This window comes from Gymnogyps californianus, chromosome 1, assembly GCF_018139145.2.
Source record: "Gymnogyps californianus isolate 813 chromosome 1, ASM1813914v2, whole genome shotgun sequence".
Taxonomy (NCBI): domain Eukaryota; kingdom Metazoa; phylum Chordata; class Aves; order Accipitriformes; family Cathartidae; genus Gymnogyps; species Gymnogyps californianus.
The window spans coordinates 214929985-214954253 of record NC_059471.1 but is presented as its reverse complement, the minus strand read 5'-3'; the positions used below and the strand labels follow the sequence as shown (position 1 = coordinate 214954253).

The 24269-nt window shown below is 42.2% G+C and overlaps 1 protein-coding gene across 3 annotated transcripts; it reads left to right on the top strand.

Annotated features, from left to right (window-relative positions):
* Positions 1 to 1931: 1931 nt before the first annotated feature.
* Positions 1932 to 17544, top strand: RBM17 (RNA binding motif protein 17). 3 transcript variants are annotated; one of them, XM_050911563.1, is made up of 12 exons: positions 1932 to 1959; positions 2705 to 2845; positions 4370 to 4486; positions 5417 to 5583; positions 8143 to 8237; positions 9240 to 9296; positions 11900 to 12041; positions 13997 to 14148; positions 14856 to 14932; positions 15305 to 15403; positions 15731 to 15803; positions 15948 to 17544. In XM_050911563.1, the coding sequence occupies exons 2-12, from the start codon at positions 2723 to 2725 to the stop codon at positions 16049 to 16051; spliced, it is 1206 nt and encodes a 401-aa protein (XP_050767520.1). In that variant the 5' UTR covers positions 1932 to 1959; positions 2705 to 2722; the 3' UTR covers positions 16052 to 17544. The 3 variants fall into 3 exon arrangements, with proteins under 3 accessions (XP_050767520.1, XP_050767504.1, XP_050767512.1); XM_050911547.1 differs by having other exon boundaries at positions 8140 to 8237; XM_050911555.1 differs by having other exon boundaries at positions 1939 to 1959; positions 8140 to 8237; positions 14859 to 14932.
* The last annotated feature ends 6725 nt before the right edge of the window (positions 17545 to 24269 follow it).

Genomic DNA, 24269 nt, shown 5'->3' with positions numbered 1-24269 from the left:
GACTCCCATCTCAGTCAGCTCAACTGGAAACTCCTCCGGAGTGGGTCTGTGATCTCCCACCACCACAAAGGATTCAAAATTCTGAGGTTATCTCGATTACGGGGGACACCAGCCCCCACCAGCATCGGGGTCTCGCCCCATCGCAGGACCCACAAGGCACATCAGGGACTGGATTCCCGGCACGAGGAGGGAAGCAAAGCTCAGAGCGCCGATTACACTGGATGTGCACTGTGAAAACCAAAAGGAATTTGGGTTTCTTTGGGACTGAGGAAGCCAGGAGCCCAAACTTCACACCTGCGATGAAAAATCGGGTGTGCAACTAGCTGTCAGCTTTCTGCCCTTGCAGAATTCATCCCCGTACCCGACTTGGCTGCATCCTGCCCTGTCCTGCCTGCCAAAACAACGTGCTATGAAGTCTGAGGTGTAGGAGATGTGAGGTGTAGGACATGTGAGGTGTAGGAGGTCTGAGGTGCAGGCAGGCAGGGCACAGCCCCGCTGCACCAGGCAGGTAAAAGGGGGCTCAGCTGTGGGTCTGGCACCTTAATTAGGGCTGCAAGTGCAGGGGGAGGTCAAGAACCCGAATGCTTCCTCCCTGCCCTCCTTGTCGGGATCAGAGCACCTTTCCCCAGCCCGAAGCTCCCGGCAATGGGCGGGGGGGGGGGGGGGCGGGTAGGATGTGAGGCTCCCTCCCCAGTGCCATACTGGTGCGCACTGGGCGGGGCGGGAGGGAGCGGGGGAGAGGGGGTGCTGCGCCCGCCGCCCGCCGCCAGGGGGCGGCACAACGGCGGCGCTGCCGCAGCGCGCTCTGCGTCCATTGGCCGAGCGGGGCGGGCGCGGCCGCCGCGGGGCGGACGGCAGTGCGCAGGCGCGGCCGACGTGCGGGGCGGCTCTTCCCGGCTGCCTTAGCGGCCGGCTCATGGCGGCGGCGGCGGCGCGGTGACGGGTGAGCGGCGGGCGGTGGGCCCTGGCCGGCCGCGCCCGCTCCGGGGAGGCTGCCCTGGGCTCCGGAGGGGTGTGGGGAGGCAGGGAGGAGCGGGAGGCGGGTGGCTGTCCCACCCTCGGCGGCCTCGGTCGTGCGGCTGCTTCCCTCGGAGGGATCTAGGCCCATGTGGAGAGGGGGGGGGTCAGGGCCCCTCAGCCCCCGCTGCGCGGCCCGTCTGCGTCCCGGGCCTCGGCCCCTTCCGTCGGCTTGGGGGGCGGAAATAACAGCCCGCTCTTTCTGTTGGCATGGTTACAGCCCCTCTGCTTTGCTCGCTTGTGCCCCCCGGCTGTGGTGCACCCCCTCCCCTCCAGGCGTTGAGGCACAAAGTCCCTTTCCCGCGATGGCAGCACGCTCCCTATATCCATACGCGTAGCATAACATACCCCGAGTGCATCATATCTGCCCCAGAGTAGCTGCGCTCCTACTGTGTAAACTTTATTCCCCTGTGGCAGGTGGGAGTTGTTGTAGTGCCTTGTCCTCATCCTGTTCCCGTATGCATTATAATGTTCCCCTATATGTTTCATCCCCTGTACCCATATGTCTAATAATCTCCAGTGAATGCAACTTCCTCCATTTTCTTGCAGCGAACTCTGTTCTGCTGAGGCCTGGTTGTTCATATTCCACCGCAGGATTAAATTGATGGTTTTTTTTTAAATTTTTGCTGAGCTTGCCACCTTTTGGAGTTGTAATATAGTTGCTGTCTGCTTCATCTGAGACTTTTTCCACAGGTTTAAATGCATATAAGTTATATCTATAGCAACAGTCATCTCCTATACGTTGGGCAGGTTCCCTTAAATATAAGTATCTGTCAAATCTGTGGGATCAAGATCTTGCTGATGAGTCTGTAAGCTTTTACTGCAGACCGTTAATCAGTCATTTAATCCTGCAGTAAATTAAGAAATTAAAGTTTTGGGGAGAAGATACTGTAATCCAGGCCTATCAGAGACAAAATAATGGGCTTACAGGTTGTTCCACAGGTGATATACCTCTCATTACAGTCAAGTTTTCTCTTCTTCTGTTCATGTCTGATGTAATACCAGACAAAGTGATACATTTCATGTCATGTTATTGATGTTGTTACCTAGCTAATTTTATGTATATATATCTATATGTGTGTGTGTGGTGCATGTGTATGCATATATAGGTGCTATGTATTTGAGAGGCCTTTAAATGTTGTGGAAATAGTTGCTTAATAATACTCTGGCAAGTATATTTAGTATAAGAAAGATATTCCTTTACAGTGATGCAAGAAATAGTGAAATTTAAGAAGAGGATTAGAATGTAGATATATTTGTGTGGATAGTTTTTAAGGTCAGCTGAGACAATAATTCCTTTGTGTTTGGTTTGGAAGTCTTGAGGCTTGTGTGACACATAATGTTGAATTTCTTTGTGAACCTCAAAATACCAGTGTGGACTACAGCATAAGTTCTTCAAAGCCTGAAATGATTGATATCTAACGCTACAAACGTAATCTTAGGAAGTTTCCAACACCTGTTAACGCTTGAACAGTATTCATTACCTTTCAAACAGTTACTTTTGTACAGCCTTACTGTAGTCATGTGTATCTGCTACCAGCCAGAAAAATGTTATTACTTTGAATTTTCTCTGGCTTTGGAAAAAAGATATAGAAAAACAAGGTGTACAGACATATGCAAACTAGTAGCAAATAAGCCCTGGACATAGGTTTGTTATGTCATCTGGATTTTTTCTTTTGTCTTTTAGTTTTAAATTGAAGAGAAAATGTCACTTTACGATGACTTGGGAGTTGAGACCAGCGATTCTAAAACAGAAGGCTGGTCCAAAAATTTCAAACTACTACAGTCTCAATTGCAGGTGAAGAAAGCAGCTCTCACACAAGCAAAGGTATAGTCCCTTTGTGTTTTTGCTTTCTCTTATTCAAACTTCTTTTGTGTTCGGAGCACTGAGGAAAGTTTGTGACCTTAGAATACCAATTTGGGGTAATTTTGCTGGGATTTGTCTATGAGTTTGTAGCGAGGAGCCTAGCAAAAGTGAGGGGGGAAAAGGTGAGATGCATGTTTCTTGAAGTCTGTTAGAGGGAGTCTTGCAAAATTAAAACTGAATGAAGAACTGATGTGTGTGCTGCAAACCTCAGATCTTTTAACTAGCAGAGCCAAAAGCTGATCTTTAAATCTAACTTTAAAGATAACGAGATTAAGCTTTTTTTTTTTTTTAAGTAAATAAGGGTCATACTGTGACTGATAGTTGGCAGTACTGGCTGTTGGTCACTCTTGGCATTTTGCATCAGTTGTTATTTGCATGTTTGCATCATTTTATGCTTGCTATTTAAAAGGCTTTTGGTGCTAAAGTGCAAATCGTTGTGCATTAGAAATTTTTGCAGAAAGTATTTCCAGTGTACGTGAAAGGGAGAAGGAGCACAAGCTAATTCCTTGAGCTTAAACTGTGACAGAGCTGCTTTTTATTGCTGCAATATTTCACCCTTTTTCTTTAAGCAGTGTCGATATTTTGGTTCAGGCAGGACACGTGTGTTCTTTGTGGTGTGTAGGTTCTAGAGTGAGATTACTTGATTAAAAAAGTAGTAGCAGCATAGATACCAAATACTTAAGTAGGCACAGCATTTTTTCACTGGAATTACTCCTGATTTATGCTGCTAAAATTGAGGGCAGGATTTAGTTGATAATTGGAACAACCTGCATGAATGAAATCTAAATGGCTACTGTATTAGATATATTCTTTGTCTATAACTGAATATGCAGTGTATGCATAGACTAATAGAAGAATAGGATTAGAAAATTCAGAGTTCAGAATAGATGAATACATTTTATCAGATGATAAAATATGAAGAACAGTAGATCTTTGGAATAAGTCTGAGTCCCTTCTTAAAAAAAACCCCACTCGGTTCAAACTCATCTGAAGAGATGGTCTGAATTTTTCATGTGTGTTTCTGGTCCTAGTCCAAACCGAGGACCACTCACCTGCTACTGTATGTTCTAGTGCATGCACGAGCAAAGTCTGATCTCACTTGCTTAGAAGGAGGAAGGTATGCACTGGTTTCACTGAAGTGTTCTTTGAAATATTGCATCAGATCTGTATTTGTGTAGCAGCTCTTTAACCATAGTTGGCAAGCGTCTGCCTCAGAACTGAGCAGCCTTTGCCACGACTAAAACATGACATAAACTTAGTTATCCACGTCAAAGTTCATTAGAAATGTTGAGAATTACCGTATGTTGATAAACTGAAGAGAAATAATATATTGAGCTTTGCACAGTGAAGAATTTGATACAGTGGTTTTCATCCTTTTTTAAAAAAAAAATGGAGATACCAGCTGCGAGTATATAAAGCAAGCTGCTTTTTAGAAAACTATTTTGTTATCTTTTTTAGACATTTTGTGTTTTGGTGATTTTTCAGAGTCAGAGAACAAAACAAACAACAGTCCTTGCTCCAGTGATTGACCTGAAACGAGGTAGCTCTTCTGATGAGAGACAGATTGTGGACACACCACCTCATGTAGCAGCTGGGTTAAAGGTAAGACCAAGACAGCTAAAAAGTCCAGCTGTAAACAAATGTTTTGGAATTGGAATTCTTCGACTGCAGTCTGTATTTTTATTTTTTCATCGTCTTTCCTAGTGGTCAAAGAAGGGATCATTTACTGAAATTGATTTCCTCTGCTTAGAGGTTCTCTAATTAATGAACGTTTCAACTTTATACAGACTTGCATGTGATACAACATGGAATTACCAAGGTTAACGTGCAGTTAAATTAAAACAGTGTTCCTAGCGTATTTCTCCTGGACAGCTTCAAAGTACTTTGCAATACAGCAATTTGGTCAGGTAAATAATGAATGTAATTGTGATTGCGCCAGTGTTGGAACTGGACCTGTATAACAATCAACTTAAAAATAAAAGAAAAGCCACCTAACCTTTTAAAATGGATTTCTCGTGGTAAGGAATCAAAAGAAACTTTCTCCCTGAAACTTTTTCCAAGGTGATGGTTCTGAAATGGTTCTTTCAGATAAGAGAAGAACAGTATGTACACCTCTGTTGGTATTATACTAATAGCAGATGATGAAGACTGATGAGATTGTGTGGGAGGACCCCTTGCAGATGGTTGCAACAGCAAGATACCATAATACTTCTAATAATGAATTAATGGGTTTTGAAAAATTCTTGTCCACGTTGATTTCCTGCTGCTTTGTTTTTGGCAGGGGGAGTGGCTGGGGGTGATTCTTGCTTCACGGAAAAATTTGAGATAGTGAGAGACTGGGTGAAATAGTAGTTTTTAAGTAAAGCAAAGATTTCTTCTAGTACCGGTGGAATTAGGATATTACCTGCCATTATAGAAGTCAGGAGTTGAGTTTTGTGTTGTTGGGAGTGAGAAGGAAGTGTTAAACTCTTAGTGTCCAACTGGACGTTGTTTTCAGATCTCAGCTGAAAAAATTCCTTTTTCTTTTTTAAGGATCCTGTACCTAGTGGTTTTTCTGCGGGAGATGTGTTGATTCCTTTGGCGGATGAGTATGATCCCATGTTCCCAAATGACTATGAAAAAGTGGTAAAACGTCAGAGAGAGGAACGACAGAGGCAACGTGAGCTGGAGAGGCAAAAAGAGATTGAAGAAAGAGAAAAGTAAGGCTTTTGTTTAAACTCACGACATATGGACAATTATATAAAGAATAGGCACATCGATTTGTTTAGTTTTATCCCTCTAAACAGTTTCAGGGAAATTCTTAAAGGTTTTGTGAAGAATATTGTATGCTTGTAGAAACAAGCACAATGTTTTTATTAATATGTTTTAATGCTCTTGCTAAAATCGCCTAACAATGCAAAAATTATAAGAGTTATCATGTTTACAGCCTCTTTGGCTGAAAGACATGTGTCAAGTTTTTCTACATTTACTTTATTTTGGTAGTAGCAGCAGTATTTGGGTACTTCATGCATCATTATCAGACTTTGACCTTGCAGGTATTTTAGAGTATTTGTTGTCAATACAACCTGACTACAGAAATACCTTTCAACACTGAAGGATAAACCATCCTTTCTGCTTTTAAATACTCCAAACTGATACATGAATGCATTTCAGTTTTAAAGATGTAGCTAGCACAGCCTTTGAGAGGCATAGTTGCGTTTTATTTTTTAATATTCTGCATTCAGTTTAAGTAAGTTAATTGTGTATTTATTGCTCTCTTGTCTCTGGACAAAGGAAGATATACTTATTTTTAATTACCTTAATGCCCTTTCCCTGGAATAAGAAATCTCTCTAATCATATTAAAGAAGCTGAGTGCAGATTCAGTGTCCTATTGAAGTAGGTGGTAAAACATCTGCCAGCCAGGCAGTAAGGTTATATTTGCTTATTTTAAGTGAAATTAATAAGCCAGCTTCATCATGGTATGAATCATCTGAAGTCTGTGGAATTACAAGGGGGATATTCTGTTGCTCTGTTTAGATTGTGGAAACTAATTAATATTTCTAGTCATCTGGACTTCTCTGTCTTCTCTCGGTTATATCTGCATTGTTCTGGCGGAGGAGGAGGAATGCCTGAGGCTCTATCATACTTTAACTAGCATGCAAGATCTCAGAAATCCGAGCTGTCATTTCCACGGCTTCAACGTTGATTGCTATTTAGTCGTGCTTGTAACTTTTATGTGAGCCAAGAGGGTAGTCTATATATATAAAATTAGAGAGAGGAAGTGAAAAATACATAATACATTCTGATTTAAAATTGGGGAAGCGATCTCAGCCAAACCTGCATCAGGTATATCCTTTGTGATAACCCAGGTGTTTGAACAGAGTGTACATTCATTTTAAATTCACAGTGTAGAGATTCAGAAATTTTGTCTGGTTCCATAGTAGTGCTGTTTTTAGCATCTTGTAGCACAGTTCTGATGGCTGTGCTGGTGTCCTGGTTTCAGCTGAGATAGAGTTAATTTTATTCCTAGTAGCTGGTACAGTGCTGTGTTTTGGGTTTAGTGTGAGAATAATGTTGATAACACGCTGATGTTTTAGTTGTTGCTAAGTAGCGCTTATCCTAAGTCAAGGATTTTCAGTTTCCCATGCTCTGCCAGCAAGCAGGTGTGCAAGGGGCTGGGAGGGAGCACGGCCAGGACAGCTGACCCGAACTAGCCAAAGGGATATTCTATACCATAGAACGTCATGCCCAGTATATAAACGGGGGGGGAGTTGGCCAGGAGGGGCGGATCGCTGCTCAGGCATCGGTCGGCAAGTGGTGAGCAATCGCATTGTGCATCACTTGTCTTTTCTTGGGTTTTATTTCTCTCTTTTTTTTTCTTTGTTATATTCCTTTTCATTACAATTATTATTATTTATTATTATTAATAATAATAATAATTAGTACTATTTTATTTTAGTTATTAAACTGCTCTTAATGTCAACCCACAAGTTTTACTTTTTTCCCCCGATCCTCCTTCCCATCCCACTGGGGGGAAGGGGTGAGTGGCTGCGTGGTGCTTAGTTGCTGGCTGGGGTTAAACCACGACAGATGGGAATGAGATCTGATTTAGGCCCCAAGCTGTGCTCTTAAATTTTTGGGAAAAATACTTTTTCTAAAGTACTAAAATGAATAATTTTGTGATCATAATAAGTAACAGCTGAAGTGCAAACAATTCTTGAAGCATTTCTCAGCTAAATATTAAAAGTTTTAATAGACTTGCCTGAATCTTATTTTAGTTGCCAAGCTAGCTTCTCAATAATCTGGTTATTTAAGTGTGATGATATTTTTTTAATTGACTGAGTAAATGGTATTACTCTGTATAGCCTGTGATGGTGAATTCAAAAGGGATTCTGTTCAAAGCAGGGTGATTGATTAATGTCTCTGTTACCTTCCTATCGATTCCATCCAACACCTCTTCCATTGTAGTCATTCAGTCACTGTAGTCAGTTTGGACTAGATTTATTGAGATGCTTCCTCACTTCTGTACATTCTCCTTGGCTGACTTGCAAGTGGAAAATAATCTTGCTTTGGATCATCTTACATTTTACAAAAAATACTGCATGAGGATAAAAGCAAAGAAACAAAAAGTAAAGGTGTTTACACCTTCATGGAAAACAATATAAAATGCCAATTAGAGTGTAGCAGTATAATTCACACTGCAAAGGTGATATCACAAATTAAAGCAAAGAGTTAACTTTGATGGTTTCTTATCCTAACTTACTGTGTCTCCTAGAAGACGTAAAGACAGACATGAAGCCAGTGGGTTTTCAAGAAGACCAGATCCAGATTCTGACGAAGATGAAGATTATGAAAGGGAGAGACGAAAAAGAAGTAAGGGAGCTGGTTGTTTCTTTTTTTTTTTGATGGGGAAAGAGAAGAAAAAGAGCCGGCGTGGGGGAATTCACAATCCTGTTCCTGTTTCATGGATTCTGTATTTCTCTGTTCTCAGCTGAGAAGTATACTGTTATTTCTGAGCCTTTAGAATAAACCTAGCATTTTATTACATCATAACTGTTGTAATGCAGAAAACTTCTTTCCATGGAGGGAGATGGCAGCTAAATTATCTGTGGAAAGATCTCTTTTTATGTTAGTTTGTAGATACCTGTTTTAAGTGTCTGTGTGGTGTAGGTTCCAGGAAAGGGGTGAGGCGTGAGATGAAATCAAGCTATGAGAATCACTGTTGAGTTTTCACTATAAAAGCTTACCATTCCTGTATTTGTTATTTGAATGCCCTTAGAACTAGTTAGCAAAATGTGGACCTGGGTGATGAGATATGTCTTTGCATAAACAAAATTAAACTTTATTCTCTTTCGGCAGCAAAGTTACAGTAAATAATTCAGGTCTGTTTTTATTTTAGAAAAGAAAATTTCTGACAGGACACTTAAAATATTTGTTCTGCCTTGGAAGTTTGGGACTACATTAGAATATTGCTTATTAAAATATGGAAGGGGCTTTGTACTTTACTCTCATGAAAGTGTAGTTAATCCTGAACAGACTGTCTTTTTCATTGGGTGTAACTGAGCAGTTTTAGAACTGAAGATTTGTTTCACTGCAGTCTTTACTTTTGAAATCCTATGAAACATGTTTATGATAGACACCATATGTAGTACATGACTGCAGTTTGGTGTTGTCTCCCTTGATGTGCCTTTCATTCATTTCTAGTTTACTACTATTGAAACTTCTCAGACTGCTCTCTTGCTACTTTTCTGTTGATAGGGATGTATGTTAGGAATTGGCTGGTAAGGAACCAGCAGCTGTATTAAGATTCAGTGAAGCTATTCTGAGCAGCAGAACCTAATCCTACAAATGTGTTGTCTTCCATTTTGCTCATAGGTATGGGAGGAGCTGCCATTGCACCGCCCACTTCTCTTGTTGAGAAGGACAAAGAACGTAAGTACACCAAAATCCTGTTCTCTAAAACCAAGCAGTGGTGTTTATTTCTCACTCAACCTTCTATTCAGTTAGGTCGTCCTGCCGCTCTTCCCGTACGATTCTTTGTTGCAGAAGAAGTTGTACTAGTTCTTTGTTGATGGGGGGAAGCTGTGGGGAACCTGTGATACTACTGTGCTTCACATCTCTGTTGTAAAGGATTCTTTCTGTATTGCTAGAGAAGTGGTTTGGCAAGCTGGTCTGTTACAACCATGTTCAGTTACTCGTTTCTGATGTGAAAGAAGAAATGTTGCACACAGGTTTCTCTGGGTAGACTTAGAAACCTCCACAGCACGGAGAGGGAATTTTTCCATTACCCTTTGCTTTAGGAGGTACTTTATGAATGTGTTTTCTGAAGGGGTTATGCCCTGCAGACAGAATTTTCTAAGTTTTTGAGGGATACAGTAGTTGCTAGAGAAATGTGTGTGCACTAGGGTTTCCCTCAATGCAGATAGCTGAAGATTGCGGTTGTCCACTAGATGGCACAATCTTGCTGTAAGAACAAAACTGTTCCCTTTTTTTTTGCATGTCTAATTGTCTTAAATTTTTAAATTATAATAATGAACAGTATGTCGTGTATGTTAAAAAATAATAAGAAAAAAAAGAATCTTATGCACATAAACTTTCCTTTCGGAGTCCTGATTTTGTTTATGAGAAGATTCAACTAAAAAAAAAAAAAAGAAGCTTGGCAGAGTAAGTGAATGATATAATAGTGAAAGCATTTGAAGTGTGTAAACATTAAAAACAGAACGAGATTGTTTTGAGTAAATAATTAAGAGCAATTGAGCGGTGTCAAGGAAAAGTAAATATAGGCTGGAAATGGTAGAAATATCCTGAGGGGGAGAGCTTTCAAAATGTGACATGATCTCACAAGGAAGCCTTTGTACGGCTTGTTACTTGATGCTCAAAGCTAGGCCGGAAAAAGCTGAGAAAATATTGCTGTAGCAGAAGTCACATAGTCCAGTCCATCTGCTGCTTAAATAGGGATTTTGCTCCTCATATGACAACCCCAAACTTCACGTCTGACATTTTATTTGGTAAGATACAAGCACTAGTTCACAAGAAAATAATCTAAAATGAAGTCAGTGTAAAAGTCCATAAGTACATTCAGAAATGTGTTCTGCGTATTTCCTTTAGTGTTCAGTAGGCTTTTTTTTACATTTTGCCATTTGACTTGTCAGTGGAAGGTAGTTTGATAATCTAATCAGTATGATTGAGGTATCTATATCTATGTTTATATATAGATGTGGAGATACATGTCTCTCCATCCCCCAGGAAAAGTTTCAGTTCAAATTGTCAGTGAGATCTCTTAAGATTGTATAAATACTTTGTTTTGAGTTGCATTCATTCTTTTTAGTAGACTGATTTCTCTTTTGTGTAAACATACAGTGTACTTTTCTTTACAGTCCTCAGGCCCCAAGCTGTGTGCATTGATCCATTTTTGTCATAATTCTGTTCCTGATGAATGGGTCTTTTAAGTTTGCTTGCCCTCTGTCTGGATAAATTCATTGTCGTGCAGGTGGCCTCTTAATGTTTCTTTTCTCCATTTGATAAGAGGTTAATAAATGCATTATAGACCTACGGATACAAACTCATTGTATATCCTATGAGGAAAATCCAGAATAACTCAACTCAAATCTTGTTTCTGAGAGAGAGAGAGATAAGGGGATGTTAAAGCAGCATGTGTTTGGTGGATGAAAAGCTGAACATGAGCTGACAATGTGCGCTCGCAGCCCAGAAAGCCAAGTGTAGCCTGGGCTGCATCGAAAGAAGCGTGGCCAGCAGGTCGAGGGAGGTAATTCCCCTCCTCTGCTCCACTCTGGTGAGACTCCCCCCGCAGTACTGCGTTCAGCTCTGGGGCCCCCAACATCATACGGACATGGACCTGTTGGAGTGAGTCCAGAGGAGGGCCATGAAGATGATCAGAGGGCTGGAGCACCTCTCCTGTGAGGACAGGCTGAGACAGTTGGGGTTGTTCAGCCTGGAGAAGAGAAGGCTCTGGGGAGACCTTATAGCAGCCTTCCAGTACCTAAAGGGGGCCTGTAAGAAAGACGGAGACAGACTTTTTAGTAGGGCCTGTTGCAGTAGGCCAAGGGGTAATGGTTTTAAACTAAAGGAGGGTAGATTTAGATCGGACATAAGGAAGAAACTTTTTACGATGAGGGTGGTGCAACACTGGCACAGGTTGTCCCAGAGAGGTGGTAGATGCCCCATCCCTGGAAACATTCAAGGTCAGGTTGGATGGGGCTCTGAGCAACCTGATCTAGTTGAAGATGTCCCTGCTTATTGCAGGGGGGTTGGACCAGATGACCTTTAAAGGTCCCTTCCAACCCAAACCATTCTATGATTCATGTGCAAAGGAAACATTCTTCTGATATGAATTTATGTGGAAGACTCTTTTTTCGTAATTTGTTAGTATTAAAGCAGAAAAAAGTACAACTTGCAGATGAAGAGCTGTCTGTAGATGAGTTAGATTGAAGGCATAGTACTCTAGTGTTCGTAACAAGTAGGGAGTTCATGCAAAGTGTTTCATTGAAAAAAGCAAATGTCTCCGTTTTCTTCAGCTGTAGCATCATTTCCATTTGAAGAGGAGTCAAGACCTCGGGCACCATCTTCCAAAGCAGCTATTCCTCCTCCAGTGTATGATGAGCCAGAAAGACCTCGTTCCCCCACGGGACCTAGCAACTCTTTCCTTGCTAACATGGGGTAAATGATTGACTTATGCACAGTTTGTGGAAAAAGGTGTTAGAAGGTAGTGGAAACCAAAAGTTAAAACAGTTTGTCAGTAGAGAAGAACAGAACCCATTGCATGTATGTGATTAGTCTGAGTGCATATAGTCCTAACTGGCAGGATACAGAAAAAGCAGTGGATTTACTCGATCAAGAGAAATGCATTTGAGGTGGTTGCATTCAAGGCAGAGCTTTTAAGCGAGTTCTGAAGACATATTCCAGTATAAAGTGTTTATGGCTGGTACAAGCCAACCTAATGTAGTATACAGGAAAACACAGATGGCATGTTAGTTCCTCTGGGTTTCTTTTCCAGCTTTGTCTCAAATTTGCTCCATAGCAGTGGGCAAGTCATTTCAGCTCCGCTTTGTTTGTTTGTTCAAAAATTCAAAGCGTATTTGCATGACTGTGGCAGCTGTGGCTGCAAGTTTGTCCATTTACTTTTCTGCCTTGGATTAGCATTGTGTATAATGCTTGTGGCAACAAAGCGAAGTCGAATTTATAGTTAAAAACAGCTTAGAGACCTCATTTGAAAGGTGTAGTGGTTAGTTATGGCCCTCTTATCAATCGCATTGGGTGTTGTGAAAATGCAGCGTCACTGTAGTCAAAACTGTATCCAGGAGGAACACAGATGTAAAAGTGTAGTTTATTACATTATTACACTGCATTTCCATTTTGGAGACAATTTTTCATGCAGTTTTTTTATAGAAACACTTTTTTTTTTTACATTGTCCAGAAAAAGTATAACCAAACTCAGTACTGTTGGACCAGTTTATGCATTGTTACCACCGCTAATCAGCAATACCCTGGGACCTTCACTTCATTGAAGGAAGTGCTAAAAACATGACCTAACCTGCCTTACTTTGACCACACAATTGGCTACTGTCTATTCTGTGACTTAGTGTTTTAACCTTTCAGCATTACAGTGTCAGACTTTTTGGCCTTTTTTAATGTGTCTTTGTATGTTTCGTATAGCATGCTTAGGAAATAGTCATGTAGTCACTGATCCTGCATTTTCTGTGTAATCTTACATGCCTATTGGTAAAATGGGGGTGACTGAGCATAGAATATTTACTGTGGTGTAAACGACTGTACCATGGCATATCTTTTGTGTCTTGGCCTATCTAGCTGTGGTCTCCAAAGAAATGTCAACACGTGTAGGTATATTTTGATTCTATCCATTTAGTGGGAATTTCAAAACGTGTCAGTGGAGGTGCTTTTTGTAAGATACTTACAAAAAAAAGGTACCTTTAAATAGGTTGGGGACTTTATTGCCTCAATACGTTCTTGACAATTCAGAAACATGAGAAGTGTTTAAATTAATACTGAGGATATCCAGATCTGTTACAGGAAGGGCTAGCAAAGCCATGTACTCGGGAGCTTACGCCAGCTTTGAACTAGTCGATAGTGGAATGTGATCTGATGTGGGAAGTAGATACTCTACATTTGCCTTTTCTCTCAAGCTTTTGATGCCAGCCACTGACAAAGACAAGAAACTGGACTAAATAGACCTTGGTCTAATCTGTTTTGGGATTTACTGTCAGTAACCTGATCTAGTGAAAGATGTCCCTGCCCATGGCAGAGGGGTTGGACTAGCTGATCTTTAAAGGTCTCTTCCAACCCAGACCATTCTATAGAGTGTACAATGCTGACTTGCACTGCTAATGGAAGTTGAGTTGTATTTGTAAAAGTATGAGCAATTTTATTCAGTCAACTTCTCTGACAACTTCTCTCTGTAATTCAGGGGTGACACTTTTCATCTTCACAGGGTGCTGTGAAATTGCTAGGTTGTAAAGTTGTGTAGAAGCTCTTAAGTTTTCAGTCTCTGTGTAATGAGATTTTTAGGAGGTAGGGTATTTGAGCACTCAGGAGAAATGCAATGTTAATGTTTTCTGTAAGAAACCTTTACTAACTGATGCTTTTTCTCTTTGCAGAGGGACAGTAGCTCATAAAATCATGCAGAAGTATGGTTTCAGAGAAGGCCAGGGGCTGGGAAAGCATGAACAGGGGCTGAGCACAGCACTGTCAGTAGAGAAAACGAGCAAGAGGGGTGGCAAGATCATTGTTGGCGATTCTGCAGAGAAAGGTAATTTTGTCCTACACCAATAAGTTTGTGAAACATGGTCAGGGAAAAATAATAGTTCAGGCTCAGTGGTAGCTCCTGGATTTTTTGTTTACCATCTGTCCTTGCAGGAAATAGAGTTGGAAGAATGACTCGTGTTCCTTCTTGTGGAAATTTATCTTTTTTATCTTTTTTTAAGGTAGTCCTCCATTAATTATTTTAGCTCATCCTCCTGCTCCCCATCAGTTGTCCTCCTTTAGTGTTTGGAAGCCTCTTCTCTTCAAGGGGTGGTCCTGCTCTGCTTCTGCTGGCTTTCTCCCTATCACGTGCTTTGGATATTGCTCTCATTTCCCTGCTGTTGTCTGATCTAGAGAGAACACCTACGCTTACTGGAACAGCACCTTTGCCTGAGCACAAATGTTGGAAGTCAGGAGATCTGATTGTTAATTCTTAGGGGATCTGATACAATTCTGAAGTTATGAACTATTTCCCTCAAAGAAATAGTATGTTGTCAGTGTTCTAGCTTAATTCACATTCTGTAGCAGTGATTTTTCTGCTTATTGTCCTTCCAAATAGCTATGAGTTCCGAGTTCCTCACCAATATGAAAGTACATTTTGTGGCTTTTATTCCATTGTTTGATAACAGTAAGATTCTGCTAAAAGCCCCCATACAAGGTTTAAATGAGCTTTAATCTTAAATTATCCCATGATTCACTGTTGTATCTTCATAGCAGAAACGGGCAAGAAAGCGGATTCTAACCCCTTGACTGAGATACTGAAATGCCCAACTAAAGTGGTCTTACTAAGGGTAAGTTGGGAATAAGGGAACATGTCTTGGTATTTGCAGCATATGCGACTGGTGGAAATGTTTAACCCTGTGTTCCTGTTACAATGACTCTGTAGAGTTTGAACGGTTCTGGCCTGCAACTACATGATGCTTTGTGTTGTGGAGAAAATATGTGTCTTCCTGAGAGAGAAGTTGTGACTGTAAATCAACACTGCTTTAGATTATACAGTTACCTTGTCTTAGTACTAGGGAACTGTCTCCTTCCGTGGCTCGTGACTGGTAAACAGAAGCTTAAAGTATTCGTTGTCACAGTTGCATGCATCCGTGATTTGTCTACATAATTGTCTGTACAGACTACATCCAGTGAGTTGGGTTTATTCTTTTAACTTTCAGAACATGGTAGGTGCTGGGGAGGTGGATGAAGACCTAGAAGTTGAAACTAAGGAAGAATGCGAAAAATATGGCAAGGTTGGGAAATGTGTCATCTTTGAGGTAAGAGAAAATTTGTCTCTCTTTTTGGCGACTCTGAAAGTGAACTGGGCACTTGTCCCTCGTGACTGGCTTACCACTGCCTTAGAGAAGGGGCACAGGTTAGAAGATCTCACAGGGTCCTTTGCTGTGTTGGGATTCTCTATTTTCCATATCTGAGAGATACAAACTTTTAATGTCAGAAACTGGGCAAAAATCTCTGGGTATTGTGCTTTTGGAACCTTTTTACTGTGTTCTCTTCACTACTTTTGTGAAGAACGGCAATTTAAAACAGTATTTTCACTACTGTTCTAATTACTTCTGGGTTTGGGGTTTTTTGTTTTGTTTCAGATTCCTGGTGCTCCTGATGATGAAGCTGTAAGAATATTTTTAGAGTTTGAACGGGTTGAATCTGCCATCAAAGGTAGGATTCTAAAATGTGTCCTGTGAACCTCAGAGGTGACTTCTGTAGAGAGATTAAACAGTCTCACTGATTAGACTATTAGCTAAAGAAATGTTTATTTTATTGAATTGCTGCTTGCTGACCTGTTCTTGGTTTCAATTCCAGCTGTTGTGGATCTAAATGGAAGATACTTTGGAGGCAGAGTCGTGAAGGCTTGTTTCTACAACCTGGACAAGTTCAGAGTACTGGATCTGGCAGAGCAAGTTTGATTTTAAAAATCTAGCTCGAGGTGTCACTGTTCCGGCAATCATGTTTTCAGCAGTAGGCTGGGAATAAAGAAGAGAAAAGTAGCTTTCCTAGCAAACTGGAAACAAGCCTCATTGAATGGATTTTTCGCATTCGTTGTGACTTACATTTTTTTGTAATATAAAGCCCTTTGAAAGTAAGATTCACGTTTGTGTTTTTGAATTGCACAATTCTGCTTATTGCTCTGGGGATCCTGGGTTTTTTTGAGCTTTCAGATGACTTCGTTCTTTTGAAAACCCACTGCTGAGGAGATGCTTTGTCTGTATTCCTGCTTTCCTTGTTCTGGTGCTTCATCATGGAGTCCCTGTGCTGCATCCACAATAAGTGGGAAGCTTTGGAAAAGGACTGTGTGCTATCATACTTCTCTTCCCTGATGGTATCTCTCAGAGTTACAGCCTTGCTCTCGTAAGTCCTCCGTCTCTGCACGCCAGAGTGATTTGGGGTCGTTGGACAGTTGGCAGCTAGTTTGTTCACTCCTGACTCCAGGACAATACTTTCTATGCCAGATTGGAGACTAAAGTAACAAGGAATGAGTCTGTCTTTCTTCCCAAATCCAAAGAAAATACACATTTAACCCAGGGAAATGGAAGGAGGAAGGAATTTAAAATGCTTAGCCATTTGAATCAGAATGAGTGGACTGTTAGCAGGAGCTCTGTGCTGTCAGGCGGTCTTTGCTAGAAATATCCAGGGTTAACTGATTACAGGTCGTTATTGAAATGCTATAGGTAGAACTGAGGGAAACTCGTTCTTCTATCTGGCCAGCTGTCAGATTCTCACTTCCTCTAACATCACACATAGGTAGGTAACTTCTTGTTTAATTGATTCAAACCTGGCATTTGCCCTCTCTCTCTCTATTTCTTTATTTGAGGTCAAATAACATCAGTGTTAGGCTTTTGGTTTTTTGAAGAGTGCCAGTGGAAGTTTTCAAAGTAGGAGGCGATGGAAGAAAATTCTTGTATGAAAATCTGAAGAGTTGACAACTAAAACTACTAAACACTACAACTCTTTTTTTTTTTTTTTTTCCCTATCTGATGTAAAATAATACATAGCGCACTGCTCCTGACTTTATGTTTGCTTTTAGTTTGGGAACAGTATGTGACAAAGAATTGGCAAGAGGTGGCTATGCAATGATGGCAGTTGTCTCTCTGCTCCATTGCACCTAAATTGTGCAGATGTTAAGATGGAAGTGATCTCTGAGGGCATTTTAATTGTTTGAAAGCTGACGCTGGATGTCTTTTTCCTGTTATACACATGTATCGGGGGGAGGGGGTATAGACCTGTAGTTGATCAACGCTGTGAATATCTCCAGTTTCTGCCCTTTTATTGAGTTTTGGCTGCAGATCTGTATGACAAACCCTTGGTCTTGTGTTTTGCTTATTTTGTCTGCTTGTGATCCACCAACCTCTGTACAAACATTTGCTTGTAAAACAGAAAACAATTTTTAAAAAAACTTGTATTTTACCTACTGTGTGTTGGCTTCCTTACCGTCCTCTTCTCTTGCACAAGACCTTCCCAGAGAGTCGGGCACTCCTACGCCACGTGTGCTGCTGTTGGCAATAGTTGTAATCCGCCATTAGAAAACCTCACTGCAGCAGAGGTGAAGAACCGGCCTGACTAATACTAAAACCACAGGACTTGGGGCAATAACAGGATCTACTTTCTGTTATTGGCTCTGCTGTTAGTTTTCTGTTTGACCTTGAGCAACACTTTAAGGCTTTTGCTACGATGTAGTAAAACAAAGAAATTAGCCTAATACGAATTAGCATAGATTTGCTTATAAGAGTCATAATTTGGCATGCTGTAGAAACTTAAGTGCTGATAACTGATTTAGTATGATCTGAACTTAGCTGGAAATACGACTTGGCTTTAAGCAACATCATTTATTTATGGCTCTTATTTCAGCAAATACTGCTGTTCTGAGTGACTAGCTGTAAGCATTTCCTGAGGTATACAGGCTGGTTTTTGTGTCTTCTGACCAGCTGTTCTGCTGTTTTCTCTGTAGTACCAGCTTCTGAGATTCCAGTTTGATGAGTTGGAGGTCTTCCATTTGCTGAGAATTGCGTTACTGGCAAGTTTTGAACCATTTAGTTCTAAAAATCCTTATTGTGATTGAAGATTTATGGGTAAAGGTTATGCCTGGAAATGTAGGGGAGAGGACTTGTTCATTTAGTGTTTTGTGTAGGAGATTCATTCTATAAATAAAGTGTTTTTTCTGTACCGTGGGGTCACCAAGACAGCATACCTCCTTCTAAAGTGTTAGCAGACCTACATTGCCTTAGTTTGATTTCTTTGTGGGTACTTGCTTTGGTGGGTGCTGCACAAATACATAACATTGGAGCCTGGTTTGTAAGCAGTTGTCCTTTAGGTGCTGCCCCAGTAAATGCAAACACGTACACAGGTGTGGAAACTTGAAAAGGATCAGACATACTGACTGAGGTCTTTAGTCAGACCTTACTTGTCCCAGATAACGTAGTTAGGAGGAAGCATTTTTTTTTTGCAAATGCACATTCTTCCACTTAGCCTGTGCTGATGTGTTGGCTCAGGCTTTCTCAGGTATGGCTGTATCTTGCATGCCTTCAAAAATTTGGTTCTGAATTCTCTACTTCCCAGCTCCTCTGGAATCTTGTTACTGACTTATTTCTATTTCTAGTAGTTTCTCAAATTACTTTTTATTTAACATCTCCAGCTCTTCCTGCTTACACATCCATCTTTTTTTTCCCTCCGTGATCCATCAGCGCCCTCTCAGAAGGCTCAGCAGCACTTGATTTGGAGTTCTTTGTTGCAGCTACAAAGTTCTACTTGTTTGTCTTTGCATACTTGGAATTGTGCGCCCACCTTTTTCTGTAAGGTACATACTTGTAACTGTGGTCTGAAGCAATGATATTTTTGTTTCTCTTTTTGTGTGGTGCCTTAAAAGGTGATGATTTTACAGAAAATGAAGAGGATGGTGGCCTGTTAAGATACGTTTGCCTTATTGGCAGTACCGTATAGGTGGTACTGCTTCAGATGAAGCATTTGGTATTTTTCAGGCCTGTTTTCCTCAAGCTTTAATTCCATGTTTTAAGTACCCGTGTAAATACTCTGATTCTCTAATGTGCTGAATAACTGAATCTCCTCTCGGGCTAAGTATGAACTGTTCATTACTTCCGGGAATCTAGATTAGATGCCTACTTAAGAGAGATTTGGCAGTGTCCTGAAGCTAACAGCAAGCTGAGAGGGACGTGTAGGACGTGTCAGCCCGGAGCTGAACGAGGTGTCTCTAGTCCGTTCTCAACCCTGAAGTCTTAAGAACAAGGATTTGCATAGTGGTATTCGCTGCTGCCTTCTCTTCCTAATTTGTAACACTGGCTGCTGTTTTAGCAGTAGGGAAGTATTGACTTCATGCTTTTGTAGTTGTTGGGGAACATTTGATTTCTGAGTGGTAACAGCTATTTCAGAGCCCACCGTTACGTACGTAGATGATGATTGTATTTTCTTAGGTGCACTGCTCCGCTCTTAACCTACATTGAATTTCAGCTGTCAGTTTACCACTTGCCTACTCGGTGTCAGACTAAAGAAGTCTGATGAGGTGGAGCTCGCAGGGAACATAATTTTAACATTACTCTTGTCAAAATCTAAGCTTGCTTTGCCAATATTATATGAAAGGTGAGAGTTGTTGCCCCAAAGAACTTGCTGTCTGAATAGCCATACGAAGAGGGAGGGAGGCAGGTACAAAAAGTGTCTTGCCCAAGGACATGCAGAAGGTTGGTTGGAGAATTGGGATTACTCCTTATTGCCCTATACTTGCAACTATGCAACCAAAACCCACATTCCTTGTGGAGTTGCTTTTTATTTTAACAACAGAAAATGGTAAGTGCTCTTAGCCCTGAACTTTGGCTTGTGAAGCGAATTCAGCTGAGGAGGAGGAGATGTAATTTGTGTGCCGGAGTCCGTGTAAGCGCTTGCCTTTTGAGGTGCTTATCTGAAATACAGCTCCTGTGGTAGGTTTGTCTGAGGGTGTCGGAATATTTTACCCTTGTGTGCAGGAGAAAATGTGCATTGTAGCCCCACATAGTTTTCATAAGGATAGAAGGAAAAATATGGAAGGCTTCAAAGAGGTTCTTAAACCTCTTAAATATTTCTTGCTCCGCAAGCAAAAGTCTAATGAGGAAGTACTTTCTGTCCTTACAGCACTTATTGCAAGAGGCCCCAAGCAAGACTCAGATTCATCCCATATTAAATTAAATCAACTCCTATGTTCGTGCCTGGGGTTGTTCCTCCCCGGGTACAGGACTTGGCACTTCTTGAGCTTCGTGATGTTCCTGCCAGCCTATTTCTCCAGCCTGCCGAGGTCCCTCTGGGTGGCAGCACGACCCTCTGGAGTATCAGCCACTCCTCCCAGGTTGGTGTCATCTGCAGAGGTGCTGAGGGTACGCTCTGCCCCGTCATCCAGGTCGTTAATGAAGATGTTAAACAGGACTGGACCCAGTACAGACCCCTGGAGTACACCGCTAGTTACTGGCCTCCAACTAGACTTCGTGCCGCTGATCTCCACCCTCTGGGACCGGCCAGCCAGCCAGTTTTCAATCTACCTCGGTGTCTGCTCATCCAGCCCGTACTTCAACAGCTTCTTTATGAGGAGGATCTTGTGGGAGACCATGTTTGAAAGCCTTACTGAAGTCCAGGTAGACAATATTTGCTGCTCTCTCATTGTCTACTAGGCCAGCCATTTCGTCGTAGAAGGTTATCAGGTTGGTCAAGCATGACTTCCCCTTGGTGAATCCATGCTGACTACTACTGATGATTTTCTTGTCCTTCATGAAAACAGTTTCCAGCACTAGCTGCTCCAGAATCTTAGAAATAAATGAAAATTCTCTAAAAATTGGAAAAGAGCAAGAGCATCCGTACAGCTGAGGGCCGCTTACAGATGCATCTAGCATTGATAATGTGTTCCTGAGTGGGTACAAGACTATAACCCTGTTCCTTTTCCCCATAAAGCAAGAGCTGCTTGTGATCACGGAGAACTTACTACGTTGTTTACAAGCACTTTCTGTACCAGTAACTGCAGTACTATGTGGTAATGATTGACTCCTTTGGAGAATTAGTGCCTTTAGGTGATGAGGCACTTGTCCTTGAAAGAGGAATAGGGATTGATTGTGTTGGCACTGCACTGTCTGTTAATTTGCTGTCAGCTGAGCAACGAGGGCATACAGCCTGTCTGCAACTGGAGGGTTTATTTTGCTACTTTGAAAACTCCTGTGGTTTTTCAGGTGCTGTCTGGATTTCTAAACCTTACATTTGCATTCCTATATGGAAGGAGACCCTTCAAGAGAGACAGGCATCGTGGTGAGTTGTTGCACCACCACTTCTAGATCCACTCGCTGGCCAAACCCCGGCTGCTGCTTGGTGGCAGCCAGCACCTGAGTTTGGGCTTCACCCCTGTGCCAGAGGAAAGAATTGAGCTTTCGTGAAATTCTGGATCTGTCAGCCAGGAGATTTGGCTTTCTGCTCTGCTGAGCTGTGGAAGAGGTGGGTTTTTCATAGATGGGTTTGAGAGTAGCAGCTGGGCTTGGGAATTTTTTTGGTGTGTCCTATAGGCAAGACTTCTAATAAAGGACTTCCCTCTTGCCCGGTGATGCTGAAGATGTTATTCTAGCTGCACAGCAGTTAAAGAGCAATCCCAGAGCCTTTATCATCTGATCAGTTTGGCTTATGTGAAACTTCATTTTCTTTTCTCATGTCCTCAGGGCCTGCGCTCTCCTTTGAAACCCCTTATGGATTTTCAGAAACGTGAAGGCTTTGAGGTTAGCACTGAACTAAACCCATCGACAGGGAGGCACTGGTGGGCAGCAGGTAACTGACTCCTTACAGCACGTTCCTCCAGAGTATGATGGAGACTACAAGACAGCAGAAATACAGACTGGTCCTTGTATCTGCTCTGTGAATAGAGGCTTCTGCTGTCCAAGACTCCAGCACTGGTTTCTCTTGAATCCTGTACACCAGATCCAGACCTTTTTGGGAGAGCTTATCTTAAAACATGAATATTCTGATTGATATTGCGGGATATCAACCGCTGTTGATTCATATTGCGGGACCAGTCACGAGCGAGCCTGGTGCTGTCTGATGATGGAAGAACAAAGCAATTCCTGCAGAGCATTGCTCACGCACCACCGCCGACTTCTGGTTACGGCTGTAGAAGGGACTTTTGTGAAGTCCAGCTGGAGATGATCAGGCAGCTCCTGGAGGGACACATGATACTCGACTGGGTGTTTAATATGTGAACCCCATCTGTGCCCTCCTTTGGCCCAAACCCGCATTTCAGGCAGATGTTTTTTACCTGCGATGTAGTTGAGTGGATAAATACACCTGCTTGTCCTTTTTCTGAATGTTGGCTTGCTGTGGTGTTCTGGAGAAGCAACTGTTTGAGCTAAGGAGGTAGGAGTTGCTGGTGCTCAGAGTAGTGCATGAGTTTGTTGATTGAATAACTGGTCTGTGTGTGAGAGGAGACAGATCTTGCGGGAAGCGTCTCATCTGTGCCTCTTACGCATTTGCAGAGTGAGCTTGAAAATGAACCTTTTCCTCAAAGGACTGCAGTGACATTTCATGCCTCATAGAGGATGACAGGGTTTTTCAAGGATGCAAGAACTGGCAATTATATGAGTTGCTTATGAAGTCAGCCAGCTCCAGAGCCTACGGGCCTTAACCCCTGGGCAGCTCTAGACATAATCATAGATATTCATGTCTTGTGTCAGGAGCAACAAATGAGTAACTGCTCCTTTCTCCTCCTCACCGAAGGATCTGTGAACTCTGAAACTTTCTTTAAACGAGCACTTAGGTTGGTAAGTTCGCCTTTCTCTTTCTGCAGGTCAGTGGGTTAGATGTGCTGCTTGCCTTGAATGTCCAAGGTGATTTTACCTCCTATTTACTGCAAAAAAATCTTTTGTGTCACTTGAGATGCAACTCAGCAAGTTAGTGGCAAGGAGGAGAAAATGCAGTAAAGTCTGCAGGACTTTTAACTGCTGGGAAAAAAGGTGCGCAAACCTAAAGTCTTCCACTTTTATGTTCCTTAAGAGAGAGAAATGGATGACAAAGTCCCTGTCCGTATGCCTGTGCTTGATAGCTTACCCTGAATTATGCAATTAGCGGACAATAAATATAAATGTGGTCCTGTAGTGAGCTGTGCTCCTTTAGTGATCTTGCTGTCTGTCTGTGTCAGGTGGGGCTGGGCACTGCTCGTGGCTTTCTGCACACAGGAGCAAACCCACAGCTTTCCATATCAGTCAACAAAGTCCTACCTGAATGGGGGGAAAAATGGACATTGAGGTGGAAAAGCTGCAATGGAAGAGCAGAGACCTGAAAGCCAAAGAAAACATTGCAGTTAACTGGAGAAGGGATAGCGTGTGTACTTCTGCAGATTTTTCCTCTCATATCTGCTTTCTCTGATTTCTGATCCCTGCTGAGCTCATGATTGCAGCTTTACGGCATTTTCTTTCTTTTCCTTTCCTTTTTAGCATCAGGAAATAGGGAAATCCCAAAGTACAGGGATTCGTGACGCGTTTCATTCTTGTTAGTATAGAAATGTAAGAGCACAGCCTTATGTCCTATGTCCAAAGAGCGTTAATACACCCTGAGCTTTCAGCCCCGTAGATGTGAGCAGCAGGGGACAGGGAACCGAAGCTCTGCTCCACCGGACCGTGCCTCCTGTGCAGGACGCCCTGCTGCCCTGCCCGGGCAAGCCTGAGGGCTGGTGCTTGCCTGCCCATCTCCCAGCAGTTGTGGCGTGCTCTCTCCAGCACTGCATTCGGTTTGCAAGATCAACCAGCTAACGCTGGGGATGGCTAAAGCAGGCGCTGGAGATTTTGCGAGGATGCTTTAAGTGGCACATGCTTAAAGCCCAAGGCAACCTCAGCTATATGGAAAACAGGATCTTTCCCAGGAAGATGACTAACCCTTTCCTTGCTTCTCTCCTGCTTCTTATTGCTCCTGTAGGAAGAATGTGGTTTTTTTTCCAAAGCAGTTTTTAAGCATCTTACCACTTCATAGCCCTTGAGTTGTTCTTCCTCTCCCAGTCTGTAAGGTGTGATCTCTAGCCTCCACTTGAGAGCTTGCAGCAAGTCAACAGCTCAGGAATCCATGTGGTCCTGCCAAGACAAAGGTCTTCAACTCATCACAGATTTCTCCGCCTTTTGCCGCGTGCAGAAA